This window comes from Carcharhinus amblyrhynchos, chromosome 11, assembly GCF_965287045.1.
Source record: "Carcharhinus amblyrhynchos chromosome 11, sCarAmb.v2.hapA, whole genome shotgun sequence".
NCBI lineage: Eukaryota > Metazoa > Chordata > Chondrichthyes > Carcharhiniformes > Carcharhinidae > Carcharhinus > Carcharhinus amblyrhynchos.
In genome coordinates this window covers 45,073,268-45,096,728 of record NC_137334.1, presented here as the reverse complement: position 1 = coordinate 45,096,728, position 23,461 = coordinate 45,073,268, and the positions used below count along the sequence as shown (strand labels likewise).

The window sequence follows — 23,461 nt, the reverse complement described above, 5'->3', positions numbered from 1 at the left end:
CTGGCAAGGTCAACATTTGTTGTCCATCGTTAATTTCTTTGAGAAGGTGATGGTAGTTGCTATGACTTGTTAGTTAGACAATAATGCTACTACTGCTTTTTCTAGATAACTGAAGACGCAGTCAGAAAATTATTCCATAGCTAGATCAGGCGCAAGAGTCAGAAAGTGACCAGAATTTGTTCTAAAGCAAACTTACAAACCCGATAGACCTTTTTCCCCAACTGAAAAGTTGCACCAGCATCTGATTCAACATAGTTTACATCATTAAACTAGTTGCTAAAGACACATTTTATTTTCCTGAACTAATGTAGTTGATCATCTTTAATCAAATAAATGTTTGACTTGAATATGGATGATCAAACTGAGTTTAACATTCCTGTAACAAATTCTTTTTAGTGCATGCTCAGTGGACACTTGAAGAAAGCTCTAGGGAGCATCTGGCAAGGATGTTCCTAGGTATTGAGGCTGCAATTTTCTGATGTCATTCTGCTTGCCACATTGCCAGTGAGGACAGAGAATTTGGCACTCAGCCAAATCTCAATTTACACCAGTGAGACTGGAGAATCCCAGCTGTGGGCGAGATTGGAAATTTCTGGCTTGACTGTATTGGGGGTGGTTTCAGATTTAGGAAACACTAGAATTTAAAGGCATTAAAAACAAAAAAAAAATCAACTGAACTTAAATATAAATAATACTATTGTAAAAAATATATTTCATTTACGTGAAACTTACTTTTACTTTCAACCAAGTTATTGAAAAACATTAAAATCTGACATCCAATTGCATTTCCTGTCTTGAAGATGTTAATGCCGTTGTCATATTTTCATCACACTTTTTTAACTTTTCTATTGCAAATTCATTTAACTTATTTACAACAGGCTTACCCCACCCCACCATTGCCCTACACAATTCTGGTCTCAGACTGAGGCCCATTTCAGTAAGCTTCCAAATCCCCTACTTAGCCCCATTATAGGTTATTATTATTCCCTTCTAGCTATGGTTCATTTACTTTCAAAGTTTTACTGCCCTCTCTCCCACAACTAGCTGTACAACTCAAATTATTCAGCCAGGACTCCTATTTGGACTAACACTGTATTCAAAAGCTCCTCTGTGACTATTATCCATATTCCCTGCCATTTTTTGTACGTCATTACATAATCTCATCGCAATTCACTGAATTCATTAAATTATCTGTGATTCAATGAATGGAATCCAGCAAATTCTTTAAATAATGTCTGGCCAAGTGAATCAAATCCAATGAATTCATAACATTTTCTACATCTGAATGAATGCTATTAAATGATCTTTTGGTAAGTCAATCCAATTTATCAAATTCATTAAATTTTCTATGATTGGAATTCAGTAAATTCATTAAATTATTTCAAAAAAAAAGACACTGAAGACAGTAGAAATCTGAAGCAAATTCAGAAAAGCCTACAAGTAAATAGCTGGTCAGTCAGTGTCTGGAGACAGAACAGACAAGCAAGTGTGGCCTCATCACCAAAACTTGGGATCTGTAACTAAACCATTCAGTTCCTTGTTCTCACAAATGTTGACTGACATGGTAAGTGTTTCCAGCATTTTCAGTTTTTACTCTAAGTTATATCTGGCTGAGTGAATCAAGTGCAATAAATTTACTAGATAATCAATTCTTCAGCTGTTAAACCTAGAAAACTTAATAAATAAAAAATTAATGAGATTCACCTGACTTTGCTAAATGATGTCTGAATAAGTCAAATCCCATAAATGTTTTATTCTTATTATTTGAGATAATAAAATTATTATATAATGTGTCACTCAGTCAATACAATCACTTAATTCATTAAACAGGCTACAACACAATCTAACAAATTAATTAATGTCTGCCTCAATCAATGCAATCCATCAGCTTCATTGACTAATTTTTGATTTTGTGAAATCTAGCAAGACATGGAGATAAAATTCAGTACAGATACAAAACCAGCTGAAGGATATTGTATACACTGAACTTTAATTTTCAGTGCCCATGTTGCACATCTATTATTTCTCAGGATGTGCACCATGGAATCTTTACCTGTTTTGGCTGACCTCCTTTGGAAATAATTTCTAATAAATCCATTGCAGAAACAAAATAAAATCTTGGAAATGTGAGTCGTTTAGTCTCAAGGTATTCAGCTAAAGCTTTCTCACAGCAAGTCAGTCTGGAAAAAGATTGAGAACTTACATTTTTGTTATCACAGTAATTTCTCCTAAAAATATAAAATAGCTTCTTAGCAGATGAGGCATTGTAATTATAAAGAAGAACATTTGGTGCCACTACCTTTAAAAATATGTTCAATTATACAACACTAAAATTAAACAACTTCATTATTCCAAACAAAAACAAGAAGAGCATTTTAAAAATGTAGACCATCACACCTTACTTAAGCTTAAAGCTGATGGCACGATCATGTCTGAGAACAGCATAATATGAAGCTGAAGGGATGGGTCTCGGGTACAAGGATAACGCCAGTGCAAGGGCACAAACACCAATGGAGACTCGATACAATGAGGCTTACACTTCAACACGTTGGTGGAGCAGATGACTGGACTGTTGAAGATGCAGTTCTGGTGCCCGAACCAGTCGGGGATACGCTACAGACCCCAGAGGGTCTCCCATATTTTTGTGGTCTGCTGCACTCTCCACAATAGAGCACTTCAGAGGGGAGACAACCTAGACCTGGAGGAGATGGGCGAGTACCAGATCTTCTTGGGCGATACCGAGGAGGAGGAAGAATGCTGGGAAGTGGGCAGGGCCAGAATTGGCCATCAATCTTCAATCCTGATTGCCTCTCCTTTCAGGATGGGAGGGAGTAACAGGTGATGATGTCTCACACAATGGGTGTAAGGTCAAACCAATGATGTTATGCCAGCATTATCTAACCATTAGACTGCATGTTTTCAATGGCAGGAGCTGAAGCCACTGGCCTGACTGTGCAGGTCAATAACGATGGCTTGCAGCAAAGAGAAAGCAATGCTTCTCTCATCTTCAGTAACATGTCTGATTCCTGTCTAACCAAGAGCTGCACATGCATGCCAATGAATGGCACATCACAGGGTTCATAAAAGCTGGAATAAATAATCTCAGACACTGCAGGCCCCTCTAAGTATGTGACCAGGTTTTCGCTTTCACCTTACACCCAAGGTGAACAGCAATCAGCAGCTTGACAGCACCTTAGCCTCTGCTACTCAGGCGAAGAGATGCAAAACTGAACTACTCTGGTGCGGATGGATGAGTTGGGGGGTTGCACAGGGATGTGCCTGTAGCAGGGCTCTTTACTCTGTTCTTAGTGTGGGAGAGGCATAGCACTCACACTCCACAGGAATGAAACACTGAGTACATGCATGGGTCCACTGAATTTGGCAGCATGAAATGATAGGATGGAGGCTCTGTGAGTAAACAGTGTGTTTCATTAATTGTAACTGAATAGAGTAGTGACCTCTCTACACTAGTGCCTACTTTCACCTTTGCCAACTAGGTACCAATCATTTCATAATCTTCTTCACCCTCCCACTACACTTAGATGCTTCCCCAGGTCCACTGCTGAAGTTGAGGAGGCCTGTTGACTTCCACACTCTGTGGCCTGAGACGACTTTGGCAGACGCCCTCTGTGGGGCTTGGAAAGATTCCTGATCAGCCACATGATGAAAAGAAATTGGAGTACCATCACTCACTACCCATAGTTTCAGGCTACAGCATGCATGTGTGTTGCCACAGCAACTCAAACTCTTGAGGGAGGCCAGTGGTGTGGAGCAGACTGGTGCCAATAGAACAGGGTTTGATCCTCATTCTGGCTGGGCTGAATTTGGGGCCTGCCTCATTGTCCTATCTGTGTTGAAATCATGCTGCTTCGGACCAGACTTGGCTTCAGGCAGAGCACTGAAGATGAAAGTGGGACTCATTATCTATTCGCCAAAATGCTTTTGGAAAATTTTCTCAGCAACTGTGAGAAACAATACTGATGCAAAAAGGATTAATTTTAAGTGATATGTGGAAACCCAGTAATCAGACTGTGCAGTTTACATAGCCAAGATTGATTATGAATGCAGACATAGGAAATTATTATGAAAGGATTTAGCACCCAACACATGACAAAAATGTGGTAGTAGGAACTAGTGTTGTGTGGGTAGAAATTGAGTACAGATGCAAGATTTTTAATTAGAGCAACTAGTAATTATTAAAAATGCAATTATTAAATTATCTGATACAAAAAAATCTTAAGATAGATGACTGGGAATTTTGATGAAATGTTGTTAAGTAATTGTTACCTTTGTTGAAGCACTTCCAATTTTTCCAGTAATCCCAGATTGTTTGTTGTCTCAATTACTTTCCTTGTTTTAACAGTCTTAGCCATTAAGTCCTAAAATGGAAAGAGTAAAAATTATTTCAATTTCTCTATAAATAAATCATTTTGACTACTTTCTGCCTGTTCCCATGATATACTTTTTTTTGTAAGCATTTGACTAATTAGTTTCAGGGATTGTACTTTATCCATATAAATGCAAATTTTCTGGAATTTTGTAAAATAAAAATTATTTAAAAAAATAGGAAATGGAATGATTATCTTGATAACCTCTAACAGAAACAAAACATGCAGCATCAGCATACAGATAGCAATTTAAAATTAAGTTAGCTTATCATTTGCCTTGATCAGAAAGTACCTTAAAGTTCAAATCAATCTCATCAAATCTTTCAGCATCTTCAGAAAGTTGATTTCTGATGTCCTTAGAACCAGTGAAAATACTCTGTAAGTGAGCCCATGTACGCTGCACTTCCATCCACAAAGAAATGACCAAATCACTAATCATTAATTTCTTTTGCCAGCTACTGACATCCGCCAAGAAATATTCCACATATTTACTTATCAAAATATTTTGCAGCTGAACCTATCAATTACAGCAAGGAGAACAAAGATCACTTTTTATTATCTTATTTAAAAAATAGCTATGGTACTAAGTTACAGCCATGTGCATTAAAAATCCTTCAGTTATTATCTTTGTTGGGCCTAAACTTCCTCAGAGAGGAAGACAATCAGCATCAGATGACATTGCGCACCCAATTACTTACCTGATTTTTTTTCCCCCAGCCTACGTCACCAAACCTTCTGACTCAGGCTGGAAGAGATCTAAGCAGTATAGCCTGTACTGGGGCAGAGCATCAAAGTACAGGAGAGTTGAAGTGAAGAGGCCACATCCCCTTTTTTATGGCAATAATTGCCATCAACCAAATAAGTTAAAGGTCCAGTGAAATTTAAAGGACAGGGAAAAGCTAAGTCTTTAAGGTAAGTGGATAGGAGTCATGGGGGTTGGAATTGAGAGTTAAGGAGTGAATTTGGTGGTCAGGAGGGGGAAAGCGGAGGTTTGGAGGATTAGAGATTGGGAAGGGTCAGAGGTGAGAAGTCAGGGGTCGGGCCTTAGGGTAGGGAGGGTTAGGCCTTATGTCAGGTCAGGGGGAAGGTGTTAAACCTGGAGTCAGGTCAGCCTGTGCAGGGGACAATATCAGACATTGGTTGATTGGGGAGGGGAAATGTAGATGGGCCTCGGGTCCACTTAGGTGGGGTTGGACCAGGTTGCGGCAGGCCTGAGAGTGAAAGTCAGGCTTGCAGGCAGGGGCAGAGAGGTGGGCAGAAAAAGAGTCCCCAAGAGGGTGGGGGGAATCCCATGTGAGGGGTAGTTGAGGGGTGGGGAGAGGCCTGTGTGGGGCCTCCATGTAATTACATTTGAAACCTCACAATCATTAACTCCAAACTGACTCAATTCACCATAGAATTGCCATACGTTTATCAATACTGAAAAACATTGTGGGTACCTTTTCCCATGATGTGGCGATGCTAGCGTTGGACTTGGGTAAGCACAGTAAGAAGTCACACAACACCAGGTTAAAGTCCAACAGGTTGATTTGGCAGCACAAGCTTTCGGAGTCTCAGACTTCTTCAGTTGAGTGAGCAATTGTGTTCACAAACAGGGCATATATAGATACAAATTCATTTTACAAGATAATGATTGGAATGTGAGTCTTTACAGGTGCAGACAACATGAGTGGAGAGAGGGCCAAGCACAGGTTAAAGAGGTGTGTATTGTCTCCAACCAGGGCAGTTAGTGAGATTTTGCAAGCCCAGGCAACTCAGGACACCTCACCAAGGCCATCCCCACACCCCCATCTCTTGCCTTCAAACAACTGCACAACCTCAAACAGACCATTGTCTGCAGCAAACTACCCAACTTTCAGGAGAGCAGTGACCACAACATCACACAACCCCGCCACAGCAATCTCAGCAAGACGAGCCAGATCATCAACATGGATGCCATCATCTCATGTGAGAACACCATCCACCAGGTGCACAGTACATACTCTTCTGACTCGGCCAACAGTGTCTACCTGATAAGCTGCAGGAAAGGATGTCCCAAGACATATACATTGAGGAGACCACGCAGACCCTATAACAACAGATGAATGAACACCCCTCGACAATCATCAGGCAGGACTGTTCTCTTCCAGTTGGGGAACACTTCAGCAGTCACAGGCATTCAGTCTCTGATCTTCAGGTAAGCATTCTCCAAGGCAGCCTTCACAACACACGACAACGCAGAATCACTGAGCAGAAACTGATAGCCAAGTTCCGCACACAAGGATGGCCTCAACCGGGACCTTGGGTTCATGTCACACTATTTGTAACCCCCACGATATGCGTGGGCTTGCAAAATCTCACTAACTGTCCTGGCTAGAGAAATACACGTCTCTTTAGCATGTGCTTGGCCCTCTCTCCACTCACACTGTACCTTTAAGACATGATTATCTGCGAAGACTCACATTCCAACCATTATCTTGTAAATTGAGTTTGTGTCTGTATATGCCCTGCCTGTGAACACAACTCCTCACTCACCTGAAGAAGCAGCCTGAGACTCCAAAAGCTCGTGCTGCCAAATAAACCTGTTGGACTTTAACCTGGTGTTGTGAGACTTCTTACTGTGCTTACTTTTTCCCCCACGCAGGACACTTTTCATTTATCAACATCTGATGCCTAGCCAATTCTCAATCAGTCTAAACAAACAATCTGTCAGCTATTTTTTACTATCATCACATGAGAAATCTGTCAAGCACCTTTTGAAATCAAAACAAACTAATTCTATTGGATTAGCTTCATTCAGTAATTCCACTGCCAAAATAATTCCCATAGATTTACCGCTTAGCACTTCTTTAGATTTCTTATGTAATACCAGGAGAATGGCAATACAGTTACACATTTCAGAAATACTTCAACTGAACACATATTCTCAGTTAGCTATCAACTGAAATTTACTAATAATTCAATATACTTGAAAAAAATGTGACCCCTTCCCCCAAGAACAGAGTAAGTTTGACTATTTTAATATAATCTTCACCAAAAAAATACTTTTGACTTTTTTTTGCAGTGTTCCAGACCTTTATATAATCACAACAATATGGATAATATCAGTTGGTGCCAGTGGCTGTACCAACAAAAAGCAAAAATACATCTTTATATCCAATAATTGAAAGCATTAAATGTTTATGACCTGGAGCTAATACAATAATTACCTTTTTAATATCATCCAACTTCCTAACATCCAATTTATTTTTAAAAACAAAACACTTTACCTGCCTTGAATAATAAATCAATTAAATTCTGGAATATATTTCCATTTAACAATCATAAAATACATGATTGTTAAAAAGTACTACCAGTTCATCCCACCAAATGAAGTTTAAGCAAGAACATAATCATACAAGTCAGAATCAACAGAACAAATAGCATTAGGTTTGACAAGTGATTTTTTTTAAAGTAGAACATACCAATAGCGAGTGTACTTGTAAATTCCCACATTATAGTTGTTTTGAAGCTTTAAACTAGGCCCTGGGAGGTACTTGAAATCTGCCCCAAATTTGTGGGTAAGATAATTTATAAGTTGTATGGAACAAAGAAATAATGAATCTAGTAAGGAATATAGGAACAGAGGTAGGTCATTTAGTTCCGCCATTCAATATGATCATGACTGAACAGACATTTCCATGCATTTTTTTTGCTGCTAAGTTAACTGTAAATCAGCACCTGATTATCCTCCAGTGTTTCAATAAGATTCTCATCAGATCTGAGCAATGGAGTTCCTGTACTGTAGTGTGTTTCATATGAAAGCTCTATTACATTCCATATTTGACTAATCTCTGCCAGCACCTGAAAAATAAGTTTATCCGCTCTTGAGAATGTACACTAGTGCCAAAAACACTTGTGATAAAAGAAACAAAAATATTTTGTTTCACCTTTTCTATTGCCATTTCTTTTACTGCTTTGTCCACTATGTTTTTTACTTCCTCTTCTACCCTGTACAGCTGCAGGGCTAACAAGTCCCCCAGGGTAGTGTCTGCATCCATGACAAAGCTGACCTATCAAGAGTGAAATACAAGATCAGATTGCTTAAGGAATAAAAACTAAGACTGCTTTTAGGAAGTAAACAAAATTATACAGACAGTAAAATATCTGGTGACTTACCCCTGTTGCATTCATTAACTCTTGCCAATGCCTCATTCTGACGGCAGGATTCTGCAACTCAGTAACGGCCCGAAGTGAAGTCAGCATATTTTTAACCATAGATGCTAATCCAGCATAGACATTCCAAACTCGAACCTCCTTATCAAGTGTTTTCATCTCCTACCAGGAAAAGTAGGGTTTTCAAAACTATAGCAGTGTATATTCCAGGAACCAGTTTATGTTCAGATCATTCATACCTTTGCAAATCTTCGCAGTTCCATATCCATTTGTTCTACATTTATTTGTTTCCACTGTGTTTTGGTCCAATCATTAATGCTAGTCTAGAATAGATTAAAAACAATTGAAAACAAATACTCTTCGAAACATGACAAATTACAAAAGACTTGGCAATAACTAGAATACACGTACAAGGGGCAAAATTTAACCCAGGAGACAGGGATCCTGCCAGCAGAGCTGTAGGTCAGTACGATTCCTGAGTGGCAAGAAGGGACTGGCCAACCAAGATCATATGGCAGCTGGCCAATTGAGGACAGTGACTTGCAGGGCGCATCCAATTACATGGTGGGAGGGGGCCTTGTGCTACTCTCAGCAATAATGTTGTCTCACCTCCCTCAGTACTGCTACGTTCAACTCTGACCCCCATTAAAAAATGAAGGCTGAATTATATCATGTTCATATACAGAACAATATTAATCTTTCCCATAAGAATAAAGTAATGATAGGTGATTATATTCTATAATACAAAGCTCTGCTGAACTTGAATCATTTCTGTACTATCATATACTTCACACAACCCAGGCTCCAATGATTTTTTTATTTATTCTTTCACAGGTCTGGGGCATCACTGGCAAGACCAGCATTAGTTGCCCATTCTTAATTTCCCTTGAACCAAGTGTTGTAACTGACTATTTGTACATATGTACAGTACATATGCTGAGGGCCTGGAGTCACATGTAATCCAGATCAGATAAAGGCAGCAAATTTCTTTCCCTATAGGGCTTTACTGAACTAGATTTTTACAACAATTAACAATTTCATGCTCACCATTACTCAGATTGGCTTTCAGTTCCAGATTTATCAATTGAATGTAAATTCCATTCCAAATCCTAGTGGGATTTGAACCCCAGAGCATTAGCCTGGCCTCGGACATAACTACTACTCTACCATCTCTCCAATGTCAAAAAGGTCAAGGTTAAATTGGTGAAAAATGTCACTGGCTGCTGACTTGCATTCGAATCTGCGACCTTCAAACTGTTCACTCAAGTCTTCCCCCTCTGACTTGTGCCTCAGGAACTGGTCCATTGGAAATACCTAATGTTCTCTTGTGGAATGTAGCTACAAAATGGCAGACCTTCCACCTCCCCGCTTCAACAATGCAGGTTTTTACTTGTCAAGGATCCGATGGCCTGTGATTTCCACTTGCCCTTTGCTCAATTGCCAAAGGTACATTTAATCCCATGCAAATTATTCTTAACAGGCTTCTTAACTATCTCAATTGGTTTACTGCTACATTGATGCAGAATTGCCAGCTTCCCATTGGCTATTTAATCTGGCTGTCAGTTCTCCCCAACTGAAATCCTTCCCATCCACTTTTGATTTGATTTTTGTTATTGTCACATGTATTAACATACAGTGAAAAGTATTGTTTCTTGCACGTTATACAGACAAAGCATACCATTCATAGAGAAGGAATCAAGAGAGAGCAGAATGTGGTGTCACAGTCAGAGCTAGGGTACAGAGAAAGACCAACTTAATGCAAGGTAAGTCCATTCAAAAGTCTGACAGCAGCAGGGAAGAAGCTGTTCTTGAGTTCAATTGCTTTACCACTGTACCAATCTCTCAATGAAAGTATTAAATGTGCAATTATCATTCTCTTTCATAGCCTCCAGCAATCTGAATAGGCATTTTAGGATTGGGAAATAAATTTGACTTAAAAATAACATTTCTTTGACAGAAACTATTTTCCATCCTGGAGACTAGGTGTGATGCCAGACTGGAAAGTTCGTGTGATTCCTAATGGGTGGCGGTGGGTGGACACATGTTCTGCCTTTCTGTTCATTAATTATGCATCAACAAGGAGATCACCAAATCTCATGGTGGGACAGGCAGAAATTTGTCCCCCCTGCCATTAGTTTATAGGGTTGAAGGTCCTGGCATTATATTTAAATGGCACCCAGACAGACATTCACTCACTTCAGCCCAGATATGTTGTGTTGTCCATGTCCCCCTGGCACCTGAAAGATCCTAACACTTTGCTCCATGGTTCAGCAAGGCCTCCCTGAGGATTCTCCTCCAGGCACTAGGAATGATGGGAAGTCCTCTTTCCTCAGGATGGGAATCAGAGGTTCTCCCACCTGACAATACCAGCTTGGAAGGAGCTTGGCAGGGAGCCCAGTGTCTGGTGGCCAACAAAAAAGGATCACCCTGTGGTATAGGAAAAGGACAAATGATCTGATGCACTCTGCTGAAGTAAGTGAAACTTCTACTCACTCTAATCACATACTGTCATAAGGGCATCAGGCAATCTAAGAATTAGAGTCCACAGGAATGTCACATACTGACAGCAGATGGGAAATCAGCAGAATATCTGCTAGTCATGTTACGCTCGTTATCTTGCATAAATGGTGTCTTAATTCCTTATTGTGGAGAGCTCAGCAGAGACACCAGGCATATATGCTTCTAGCTTTCCCTTTCAGCCATAGTCCTAAGAGTCAATCCATCTATTTTAATATAAACAAGATTGCCCACAACAAAGAGAGAGCGAAGAGGGGAGGGTATCCCAGAGTTACATGATAAACAGGCAGCAGCGTTCACTGAAAAGAATAGAGAATGATCCTGTGCAAAAAGCAAGATGGGCCTTTCCTAAAAAGCCAGTGAGGATGCATCCAGTATAGATCAGAGATATGCAGATAAGACTTTGAGTGACCATACTGTTACAGCGTGCCTAGTCAATTGCTAATTATGTCTTCTCTTCACTTCAGCTACCAGCAAAAATGGTAGAGGTAGACCTCCAACAAGTACCTCAGCCCCAGTCCCCGGATCAGCTCAGGTGAGGAGCTGAACACTCATCTGATGAAGACCCCTCACTGAAACCTCCTGCACCCTCCACCAGCGCAGATACACTCACCATGGTTGGCTCGAGTTAGAGTGAATCTAGGTTCACAATCTGATGGTCACTTCACCAACACAGATCAAGGGAGAGTGACAGTCATTGGAGAAGCAAACACAAGGAGGGTTGTCAAAGGCTGTCAAGTAAGACTGGAACAGAAAATGGAGGAATCCATTCACATTCTGTCTGATGCCATGGCTTGAGCATGCAAGGGCATTAATGTTTTTGAAGCACACAGACCCAGAACCATTGTTCTAGCTATTGGTGCATTTCAGCAGTAGCTAGACCTGTGTGTGTGTGTGTGTGTGTGTGTGTGTGTGTGTGGTGGGGGAGGGGAAGGAAGGAAGGAAAGAAGAGAGAGAGATATGCCACCTGTAATGACTTCAATCAGGTCACTGAAGTTGGTCTATTGGAATATGAGCTCCTTGATTAAGGAGTCACCTGGTGTGGAGCAGGGTGGGGAAGGAGGAGGACCTCCTCATGGGCCTAATAAGGCCCAGGCAGCAGGTGATTGAGGGGGTCATCAACCTGACTGAATGCTCCTCTACCATGGCTATAATCACGGCTGGGCATCCCTGGAAAGGGAGCATGAAGTGTCCGAGGGCACCACTGATGCCTTCTGGGCCCACTACGCACTGCAGAGACTGGGGTGTATTACTGACCCCTTTAATCACATTTTAATCTGATCTTTTAAGTTTCCTTTCCACTTTGTTTTTGTTTCGGGCAGTTCCCCTCCTTTTAGGGAGCTGCTCTTTTTGAGTTGTCCCTAAGTTAAGTTGATTCTGTTTATTTGGTTGGATGCAAAAAGATGTCCCTAATTAAGGAGTCAATTAATTGATGGGCCAATCACGGGGTCTTTTCCTTGTATTTAACTGAGAGCGTCAATTCCTCTAGCAAAACCAAAGATAGACTGATAGCACTCTGTGTACTGCTGTTGGAATTATAAATAAAAGGATTTTGGTTAAGGGACTTCTGCCTCCAAAGATTTATTACAGCTTTACAATCTCACTCAAGGATTCGGGGTGGGTGCTCAGGCACCCAGAGGGAGGTGAAGTGTCAGCCAGTCACCCTTGGAGAATGCATCCAGGACACAACAGGGCTGTCCTAACTCTCCGAATCCCTTTTGCCAGTGATCTCATTACTTCCAGCAAGTTAGGCCAAAGAGGCCTAACCTGCCCCAGACCAGGTGACCCTTACCAGGCTGGTGCCCTCCAGGCTTCATGCCATCAGATAACACCCACCAAAGCTATCTAAGACAAAAGGGCATAGCAATGAGCAGATAGCCTCCACCTCTGCTGAGGATGTCAGGAAATAATGGTAAGCTTAGAAAAATTACTAGTTTTAAATGCTCGATGATGGCATAGGTGTTCATTCGCTGTATACTCTTCGCTATTGATAATATAGTTTACATTTACCCCTCTCAAATCTCAGGTAGTCAATGTGATGCAAAATTCCATGTTCATTCAAGGGTACAAAATGTAATGCTCCCAATTAGCTCCTATCTGAATCTTTGGTTCAATGAACTCTCACTCAATCTCACCACAGTAATTAATTTTATTTACACATGGCAACATTAACAAAGATACTTCATGTGTGAGAATGATGGCTGGATAGCGCTCATGTGACCCCTGGATCACAGGCAGATATTATTTGGCCTCAGGAGAATTGCTCATCAAGGTTAGTGATTATTCTGAAGTTGTTGTACTAAAGTCTGTAGTTTGTGGATGTGACAAATATTATCATGTGACGAATAGTAGAATCTTTTCTCCCAAGTGTACTTTGCAATGGTGTTTATTTTCATGACAGAGAGGTTTTGGAAAAGCAATATTCATCATCAAGCACCAGAAACTGTCATGCCTCCCTGCAGCATGTTTTCATCTCTGCATTTAAAGCTGAATCTATTCATTTTGAAGTTCCCACTCTCCCCATGTATGACACGGAACAATGGTAGTAAGATTTTCAATTGGATTTTCAAAATGTCTGCTATAAGGGAATGTATGTGCAATGCCACAGGTGCGTGTTCATCCTGATGAAGCTGAGGATCTTACTTTGCTCCTGAATGGTTGTCTAGCATACTTTATGGAATCCTTCTGTAAAGGCATAATATGCAACTCAATATGTAATTCATTGCAGCACTGTGCATTCATTGACTCACATTGAAAGGGTTGGTCTTTGTGAAATGAACTATGTCGAGGATTATAAATTTGTATGAAAGAGATACTTTGGTACATTCCCCAAGTCCCCAGGGGAGGCGATGGTCGAATGCTAGTATCACTAGACTATTAATCCAGAAACTCAAATGTTCTGGGGACCTGGGTTCGAATCCCACTACACCATGGTAGAATTTGAATTCAATAAAAAAAATCTGGAATTAAGTGGGTGGCATGGTGGCACAGTGGTTAGCACTGCTACCTCACAGCACCAGGGACACGGGTTCAATTCCTGCCTCAGGACACATCCTCCTCGTGTCTGCGTGGGTTTCCTCCAGGTGCTCTGGTTTCCTCCCACAGTCCAAAGATGTGCGGTTAGGTTGACTAGCCATGCTAAATTGGCCCTAATGTTAGGGGATTAGTAGGGTTAGCATGTGAGGTTACGGGCATAGGATCTGGGTGTGATTGTGATAGGAGTAGACTCAATGGGCCGTATGGTTCCCTTCTGCACTGTAGGGATTCTGATTCTATGAAGACTCTATTGATGACCATGAAACCATTATTGGTTGTCAGAAAAACCCATCTGTCCTTTAGAGAAGGAAATCTGCTGTACGTACCTGGTCGGACATAAATGTAACTGTAAGCAACGTGGCTGGCTTTCAACTGTTTTTGGGCAACTAGGGATGGGCAATAAATGCTGTCCAGACAGCACAAGTGTATAAAAAAAATCCTCACTTTGCAGCACCAAGTTATTCAGCATACAGCAAACATGATGATACAGGATATTCTCTGTGATGCGTATTAGAGAGCCCTGCCTGACCAGTGCAAACATTGAAAACGTATCTGTAAAGACCGATAATTTGCTCCAAAAGCTTTGTGATGGGATGTGCTGCCTTCTATCTCTTCTCTGTGGCAAAGAACAGGCATCATCCTAGGAGTACGCCTTGTCGCTGAGGAGGTAACTCTTAAAACATCATGGTCCCTCAAATATCTCAGTCACCTGAGAGTTACACAAAATGTAAGAATCATGTGAGCTCCCTGGTTACTGAGCACAAAAATGCTGGATCTGCATTCTGTAATCACAGTGAGTCATAGAGGTTTACAGCATGGAAACAGGCCTTCGACCCAACTTGTCCATGCCACCCTTTTTTTAAACCCCTAAGCTCATCCCAATTGCCCCCATTTGGCCCATATCCCTCTATACCCATCTTACCCATGTAACTATCTTAATGCTTTTTAAAAGACACAATTGTACCTGCCTCTACTGCTACCACTGGCAGCCTGTTCCAAATACTCACCACCCTGTGTGTGAAAAAATTGCCCCTCTGGACACTTTTGAATCTCTCCCCTCTTGCCTTAAACCGATGCCCTGTTTTAGACTTCCCTACCTCTGGGAAAAGATATTGACTATCTATAGCTGGTCAATGTCCCTCATTATTTATAGACCTCTATAAGGTCACCCTCAGCCTCCTACGCTCCAGAGAAAAAAGTCCCAGTCTATCCAGCCTCTCCTTATAACTCAAACCATCAAGCTCAGGTAGCATCCTCGTAAATCTTTTCTGCACTCTTTCTAGCCTAATAATATCCTTTCTATAATAGGGTGACCAGAACTGCACACAGTATTCCAAGCGTGGCCTTACCAATGTCTTGTACAACTTCAGCAAGACGTTCCAACTCTTGTATTCACTGTTCTGACTAATGAAAACAAGCATGCCAAATACCTTCTCCACCACTCTGTCCACCTATGACTCCACTTCCAAGGAGCTATGAACATGTACCCCAAGATCTCTTTGTTCTGTAACTATCCCCAACACCCTACCATTAACTGAGTAAGTCCTGCCCTGGTTCAATCTATCAAAATGCATCACCTTGCCTTTGTCTAAACTAAATTCCATCTGCCATTCATCAGCCCACTGGCCCCATTGATCAAGGTTCTGTTGCAATCGGAGATAGCTTTCTTCACTGTCCACTATGCCACCATCTTGGTGTCAACTGCAAACTTACTAATCATGCCTCCTATCTTCTCATCCAAATCATTAATATAAATGACAAATAACAGTGGACCCAACACTGATCCTGGAGGCACACAGCTGGTCACAAACGTCCAGTTTGACATCAAACCCTCTATAGCCACTTCGGGCTTCTGTCAAGAAGCTAATTTTGTATCCATTTAGATACCTCACCCTAGATCCCATGATATTTAACCTTATGCATCAACCTACCACGTGGTATCTTGTCAAAGACCTTGCTAAAGTCCATGTAGACAATATCAACTGCAGTGCCCTCATCTACCTTCTTGGTTACCTCTTCAAAAAACTCAGTCAAATTTGTGAGACATGATTTTCCACTCTCAAAACCATGCTGACAGTACCTAATCAGTCCTTGCAACTCTAAATGCCTATAGGCACTGTCTCTCAAAATACCTTCAAGCAATTTACTCAGCACAGATATGAGGTTCACTGGCATGTAATTCCCTCGCTTTTCCCTGCAGTCCTTCTTAAACAAAGGCACAACATTTGCCACTCTCCAACCTCAGGCACCTCACACGTGATCATCAATGATTCAAATACCTCGGCTAGGAGACCTGCAATTTCCTCCCTAGCCTCCCACAATGTCCTGGGATACACTTCAACAGGTCCCAGGGATTTATCTGCCTTGATGCACTTTAAGACATGCAGCACCTACTTCTCTGTAATATGTACACTCCTCAAGACATCCCCAAGTTCCCTAACATTCATGTTTTTCTCAATAGTAAATACTGATGAGAAATATTCATTTAGGATCTCACCCATCTCTTGTGGATCTGCACAGATAACCCTTGTTGATCCATAAAGAGGGTCTACTCTCTCCCTTGTTACTCTTTTGCCCATTATGTATTTGTTGAAGTTCTTTGCATTCTCCTTTGCTTTATCTGCCAAAACAATCTTGTGTCCCCTTTTTGCCCTCCTGACTTTTCCCTTAACTCTACTCCTACAGCCCCTGTACTCTTCAAGCGATTCACTTGATCACAGCTGCCTATACATATCATGTGCTTCTTTCTTCTTCTTGATCAGGGCCTCAATATCCCGAGTCGTCCAGGGTTCCCTACTTCTGACTGCCTTGCCCTTCATTCAAAAAGGAATGTATTTACACTGAACCCTGATTAACACACTTCTGAAAGCCTGCTATTCATCAGACGACCCTTTGCCTTCCCACAGGCTCCCCCAATTAACTTTTGAAAGTTCCTGCCTGACACCATCAAAATTGGCCTTCCCCCAGTTTAGAATTTTAATTTTTGGGCCAGACCTATCATTCTCCACAGTTATCTTAAAACTAATAGAATTATGGTCACTGGTCCCAAAGTGATCCCTCACTAACACTTCTGTCACCTGCTCTTCCTTACTTCCCAAGAGCAAGTCAAGTTTTGCCCCCTCTCTAGTCAGATCATCCACATACTGAATGAGAAATTCCTCCTGAATACACTCAACAAATTTCTCTCCATCCAACCCTCTAATACTATGGGGTATTCTGAGTTGGGCATTCAGAAAGTAAAATCTTTTTCTATTAATGAATCTCTCAATCTGCTAACAGGGAGCACTCAAGGCCGCACGTGCAGTCGAAAGCGCCCTACACTTGCCAAGCCTGATGTCGCAGTGAATTCAATACCTTGGATTGTGTCATCCATGTGGAACTGAACATAACAGTGAGCTTTCTTGACAAAGGCGCCTCTCTTATGCACTTTGGGTGCTGCCAAGTTGAGATTCTGTAAAGGTGCCCACTGGAGCTCTGGAAAGATCTGCAGAGAGATTGGAATCTGATGCACTCCAAAACCATGTGGTGTGAGTTTCCCATGGAGAATATGGCAAATGTGGACCCCTACATTCCAAAACAAGTGAAGGCCCCTGCAGCACTGTCTTTCACTCATCTTCATGCATGAGTTCTGTTTTCTACAGACCTTTAGTCATGCCACATGTCTCCGTGGATTCAGCCTTTCTTGTCAGCATCTGGGACTTCCTGGGATCTCAGTGGCTCTTGATCCTCAGGATGAGGATCTTCCTTGAAATGTGCCAATCAGCAGTGGGCCCTTCTCCATCCTCATTCTCATCATAGCTATCAAACAAGGCAGTGTTGCCTACAATTCTCCACTCTTTCCACAGGTGCAATTGATCAATCAATGATAGTTTTGCCTTGAATGGTCTCCGTCCATGTACAAGGCATGAATCCAATCTCCAATTTTTAACTGACCCTCAGTCTGCACATAGCATAGCAAGGCCACCCAGTGCAAGATGATAACATCCTAGGGGACAACAGGTGGCTGAGTTCTCCCCTCAGACCTGAATGAGAATTTACATTGACTATCTTAATTAGAGTCAAAAGTTCTATGTCCTGTAATCCACTGGCAGGCTTCTGGTGGTTGTCCCCAATTGGCTCTGACAATAACTATTGACATCGACTTCTTGCACTTACGTCATGACTGCAAACATAACAACATAAGAACTAGGAACAGAGGTAGACCATTCAACCTCTCGAGCTGCTCGACCATTCAATAAGACCAAGGCTGATCTTTTCGTGGACCTACCTCCACTTATTCACCCGCTCACCATAACCCTTAATTCTTTTATTGTTCAAGAATCTGTCTCTTTGCCTTAAAAACATTCAGTGAGGTATCTTCACCTGCTTCACCGGGCAGGGAATTCCATAGATTCGCAACCCTTTGGGTGAAGTTGTTCCTCTCAACTCAGTCCTAAATTAGCCCTCCCTTATTTTGAGGCTATGTCCCCTAGTTCTGGTTTCACCCAACAAGGAAACAATCTCCCTGCTTCTATCTTATCTATTCCCTTCATAATTTTATATGTTTCTATAAGATCACCTCCCCCCCTACCACCGTTTCTTCTAAATTCTAATGAGTCTTTCCTCATAAGTCAACCTCTCAATTTCAGAATCAACCCAGTGAATCTCCTCTGCACCTCCTCCAGTGCCAGCATATCCTTTCTCAAGTAAGGAGACAAAAACTGTACACAGAACTCCAGGTATAGCCTCACCAGCATCTTATACAGCTGCAACATAACCTCCGTTTTTAAGCACCATCCCTCTAGCAATGAAGGACAAAATTCCCCACTACAGAAGTTAAACTAACCAGCCTGGAGTTACCTGCCTTCTTAATTACCTGCTGCACCTGCAAACCAACTTTTTGTGATTCATGCACAAGGACACTCAGGTCCCTCTGCACAGCAGCACGCTGCAATTTTTTACCATTTAAATAAGAGTCCATTTTGCTGTTATTCCTACCATAATGGAGGACCTCACATTTACCAACATTGTACTCCATTTGCCAGACCCTTGCCCACTCTTTAAACTACCTATATCCCTTTGCAGACATTCAGTGTTCTCTGCATACTTTCTTCTATCACTCATCTCAGTGTCATCTGCAAACTTTGACACACTACACTTGGTCCCCAACTCCAAATCATCCACGTAAATTGTAAACAATTGCAGTCCAACACTGATTCCTGAGGCACACCTATAGTCACTGATCACAGTTAACGAAACCGCTATCCATGGTAACACATTATCCATAATGCTGTGCACCTTTATGCAGCAGCCTTGTCAAGTGTCTTCTGGAAATCCAGATACACCACATTCGCAGTTCCCCATTGTCCACTGCATTCATAATCTCCTCAAAGAATTCCACTAAATTATTTAAACACGTCTTGCCTTTTATGAACCCATGCTGTGTCTTCCCAATGGGACTTTTACTAACCACATATCTCACTATTTCTTCCTTGATGCTAGATTCAAGTATTTTCCCCTCTATGGAAATTAAGCTGACCAGCCAGCCTGTAGTTACCTGCCTTTGGTCTACCTCCTTTTTCAAAAAGTGGCGTCACATTTGCTGTCTTCCAATCTGCTGGAATCACATATATATTTGTAGAAACGTTTGCTATCTGTTTTTATATTGTGAGTTAGTTTAATCTCATAATCTACGATACTTTTCTTCATAGCTTTTTCCTGGCTTTCTGTTGACCTTAAATATTTCCCAATCCTCTAGTTTCCCACTAATCTTTGTCACTTTGTATGTGTTTTCTTTGAATTTGATACCGTCCTTTATTTTCTTAGATATCCATGGTTTTCTTCACAGTCCTTCCAAACATCGTGCCTTGAATGCCATAACCAATACACTGGCTACATGGAAACTTGCAGGGTCCATGCTGCATCTGTGCAGCAGCCATGGCCCTTGATTGTTTGACCATATATCCATTCTGACACACCTTGGTAAGGATCAGATGCATAGACCATATTCATCACAGTACTTAAATTTAATGGATTGTTACCTAAATGTACAACACTATTTGATTTGATTTTGATTTGATTTATTATCATATGTATTAATGTACTGTGAAAAGTATTGTTTCTTGCGCGCTACATACGCAAGTTCACAATGAAGGAAACAAGAGTGCAGGATGTAATGTTACAGTCATAGCTAGGGTGTAGAGAAAGATCAACTCAGTGCAAGATTAGTCCATTCAAAAGTCTGACAGCAGCAGGGAAGAAGCTGTTCTTGAGTTGGTTGGTACGTGATCTCAGACTTTTGGGACATTTTCCCGACGGAAGAAAGTGGAAGAGAGGATGTCCAGGGGAGTGAGGTCCTTAATTATGCTGGCTGCTTTGCTGAGACAGTGAGAAGTGTAGACAGAGTCAGTGGATGGGAGGCTGGTTTGCATGATGGATTGGGCTACATTCACAACTTTTTGTAGTTCCTTGCGATCTTGGGCAGAGCAAGGGCCATACCAAACTGTGATACAACCAGAAAGAATGCTTTCTATGGTGCATCTGTAAAAGTTGGTGAGAGTCGTAGCTGTCATGCCAAATTTCCTTAGTCTTCTGAGAAAGTAGAGGTGTTGATGGGATATCTTAACTATAGTGTTGGCATGGGGGGGACCGGGACAGGTTCTTGGTTATCTGGACACCTAAAAACTTGAAGCACTCGACCCTTTCTACTTCATCCCCATTGATGTAGACAGGACATGTTCTCCTTCATGCTTCCTGAAGTCGATGACAATCTCCTTCACTTTGTTGGCATTGAGAGAGATTATTGTTGCTGCTATTCTCTATCTCATTCCTGTATTCTGTCTTGTCATTGTTTGAGATGCGACCCACTACTGTGGTATTGCCAGCACACTTGAAAATTGAATTGGAGGAGAATTTGGCTGCATAATCATAGATGTATAAGTAGTAGGGGGCTGAGAACACAGCCTTGTGGGGCACCAATGTTGAGGTGATCGGGAGGAGGTGTTGTTGCCTATCCTTACGGATTGTAGTCTGTGAGTTAGGATGTTCAGGATCCAGTTACAGAGGGAGGTGCCAAGACCCAGGCCACAACGTTTGGAGATGAGTTTTGTGGGGAATAATGGTGTTGAAGGCTGAGCTGTAGTCAATAAATAGGAGCCTGACATAGGTGTCCTTATTATCTAAGAGTTCCAGGGTTGAGTGCAGGGTTAAGGAGATGGCATCTGCTGCGGACCTATTGTGGCGAGAGGCAAACTGTTGTGGATCCCAGGCTAATTCATTGTGCATTAGACCCTAGAGTCCAACACTCAACCTAGTCATGCTATCCATGGTTTCAGGAGGAAATTTATAGGTTACCCCTCCAATCAGCCAACGATTGCTGTGCTGAACTCCTCCCAAATGCCCAGAGACCCCTTTCGAATCAATATTTTTCTAGTTACTTTTTCAAACTGCATAATTTTTTGATGAATCCAAAAATAGCACTGTTGATCTTAGTGCGTGAGACCAGCTTCCAACCTCCTTCATTAGCCACCAAGTTCCTTCTATCCCAATCACTGTTCATGTGGATATTCCTTTACTCTCCCCAAACTCTTCAATGTTGATGTCCCCATGCTGTTTGTCGATCTGATCTCTCCCCTTCTCAAGGCCATAAGATTCCTTACTTCTCAGGACTACCCTCCCCACCACCACCTAGCTCTGTGAGATTACCTAGTACTGCCCCATGTCTTTTCAGCTAACTTACAAGATCCAGATTTCTCCGTGAACATTACTGTATCCTTTGCTTTCCAATATCATGACTTGAGCCTCCAAGGCCAAATGTTTTAGTTGACGGACCATGCCCTGAAAACCACACTATGCACAACTGTCACTGTCCATAGAGGCCTACTCCGCCCAGGAATGGGACCAAGCCATGCAGAGCCCTTTAACATAGCTGTAGAGCCCTAGGGCAGTTTCTTCAATATGCCCCCCCAACAGCATGGCCAGAGCCTAAGGACAGTCTTTGATTTAACTTGATTTATTATTGTCACATGTATTAGCATACAGTCAAAAGTATTGATGGTTGCATGCTATACAAAGCATACTGTTCATAGGGTAGGAAACAAGAGAGTGCAGATGTCGTAATACAATCACTGCTAGGGTGTAGAGTAAGATCAATTTAACGCAAGGTATGTCCATTCAAAAGTCTGATGGTAGCATTGGTTGTAACGTGACCTCAGACTTTTGTATCTTCTTCCCGACAGAAAAAGGTGGAAGAGAGAATGACTGGGGTGCATGGGGTCATTAATTATGCTGGCTGCTTTGCTGAGACAGCAGGAAGTGTAGACACAGTCAATGGATGGGAGGCTGGTTTGCGTGATGGATTGAACTACGTTCACGACCTTTTGTAGTTATCTGTGATGTTGGGCAGAGCAAGAGCCATACCAAGCTGTGATACAACCAGAAAGAATGATTTATATGGTGCATCTGTACAAGTTGGTGAGAGTCGTAGCTGACTTGCCAAATTTCCTTAGTCTTCTGAGAAAGTAGAGGCATGGTGGGTTTTCTTAACATAGAGTCGGCATGGGAGGACCAGGACAGGTTCTTGGTTATCTGGACATCTAAAACTTTGAAGCTCTCAACCCCTTCTACTTCCCCGTTGGTATAGACAGGGGCATGTTCTTTTTTATGTTTCCTGAAGTCAATGACAATCTCCTCCCTTTTGTTGATATTGAGAGACAGATCATTGTTGCTGCACCAGTTCACCAGATTTTCTATTTCATTCCTGTACCCTGTCTCATCATTGTTTGAGGTCTGACCCACTATGGTGACATCGTCAGCAAATTTGAGAATTGAATTGGACAGGAATTTGGCCACACAGTCATAGCTATATAAGGAGCATATTAGGGGGCTGAGAACACAGCCTTTGGGGCACTGGTGTTGAGGATGATCATGGGGGAGGCGTTGTTGCCTAAACTTACTGATTGTGGTCTATGGGTTAGGAAGTCTTTGATTCTTCCTCATAACGCTATGGTCTCTCCCCCAGGACAGTTTATCATGACTCTACTCTTTCCTTGACAAATCCCTAGTGTAAGGGTGAAAGTAATTTCTACGCTAGTGAGATTTGTGTACAAACAGTAATACTGAGGCTGGGGATGGCAACAAACAGGAAATTAGAGATGCGTGCACTAAGGATACAGCAGTTATCATGGGTGACTTCAATCTGCATATTGATTGGGCTCACCAAACTGGTAGCAATGTGATGGAGGAAGATTTCTTGGAATGTGTAAGGAATGGTTTTCTCAACCAATATGTTGAAGGACCAACTAGAGAACAGGCCATCCTAGACTGGGTATTGTGTAATGAGAAAAGATTAATTAGCAACCTTGTGATGCAAGATCCTTTGGGGAAGACTGACCACAGTGTGATAGAAT

The 23,461-nt window shown here is 41.7% G+C and overlaps 1 protein-coding gene across 1 annotated transcript in view; it reads right to left on the bottom strand.

The window, feature by feature from the left end:
* The window catches only part of dnah9l (dynein, axonemal, heavy polypeptide 9 like), a 443,144-nt gene that overhangs the window by 335,997 nt on the left and 83,686 nt on the right, over positions 1-23,461 (bottom strand). Inside the window, exons 21-27 of the mRNA XM_080198977.1 lie at positions 8,762-8,845; positions 8,526-8,684; positions 8,297-8,419; positions 8,088-8,210; positions 4,681-4,905; positions 4,288-4,379; positions 2,054-2,180 (exon numbers count right to left, since the gene is read on the bottom strand). Coding sequence (XP_080055103.1) covers positions 2,054-2,180; positions 4,288-4,379; positions 4,681-4,905; positions 8,088-8,210; positions 8,297-8,419; positions 8,526-8,684; positions 8,762-8,845 — 933 coding nt within the window. The remainder of the gene's footprint in view (positions 1-2,053; positions 2,181-4,287; positions 4,380-4,680; positions 4,906-8,087; positions 8,211-8,296; positions 8,420-8,525; positions 8,685-8,761; positions 8,846-23,461) is intronic.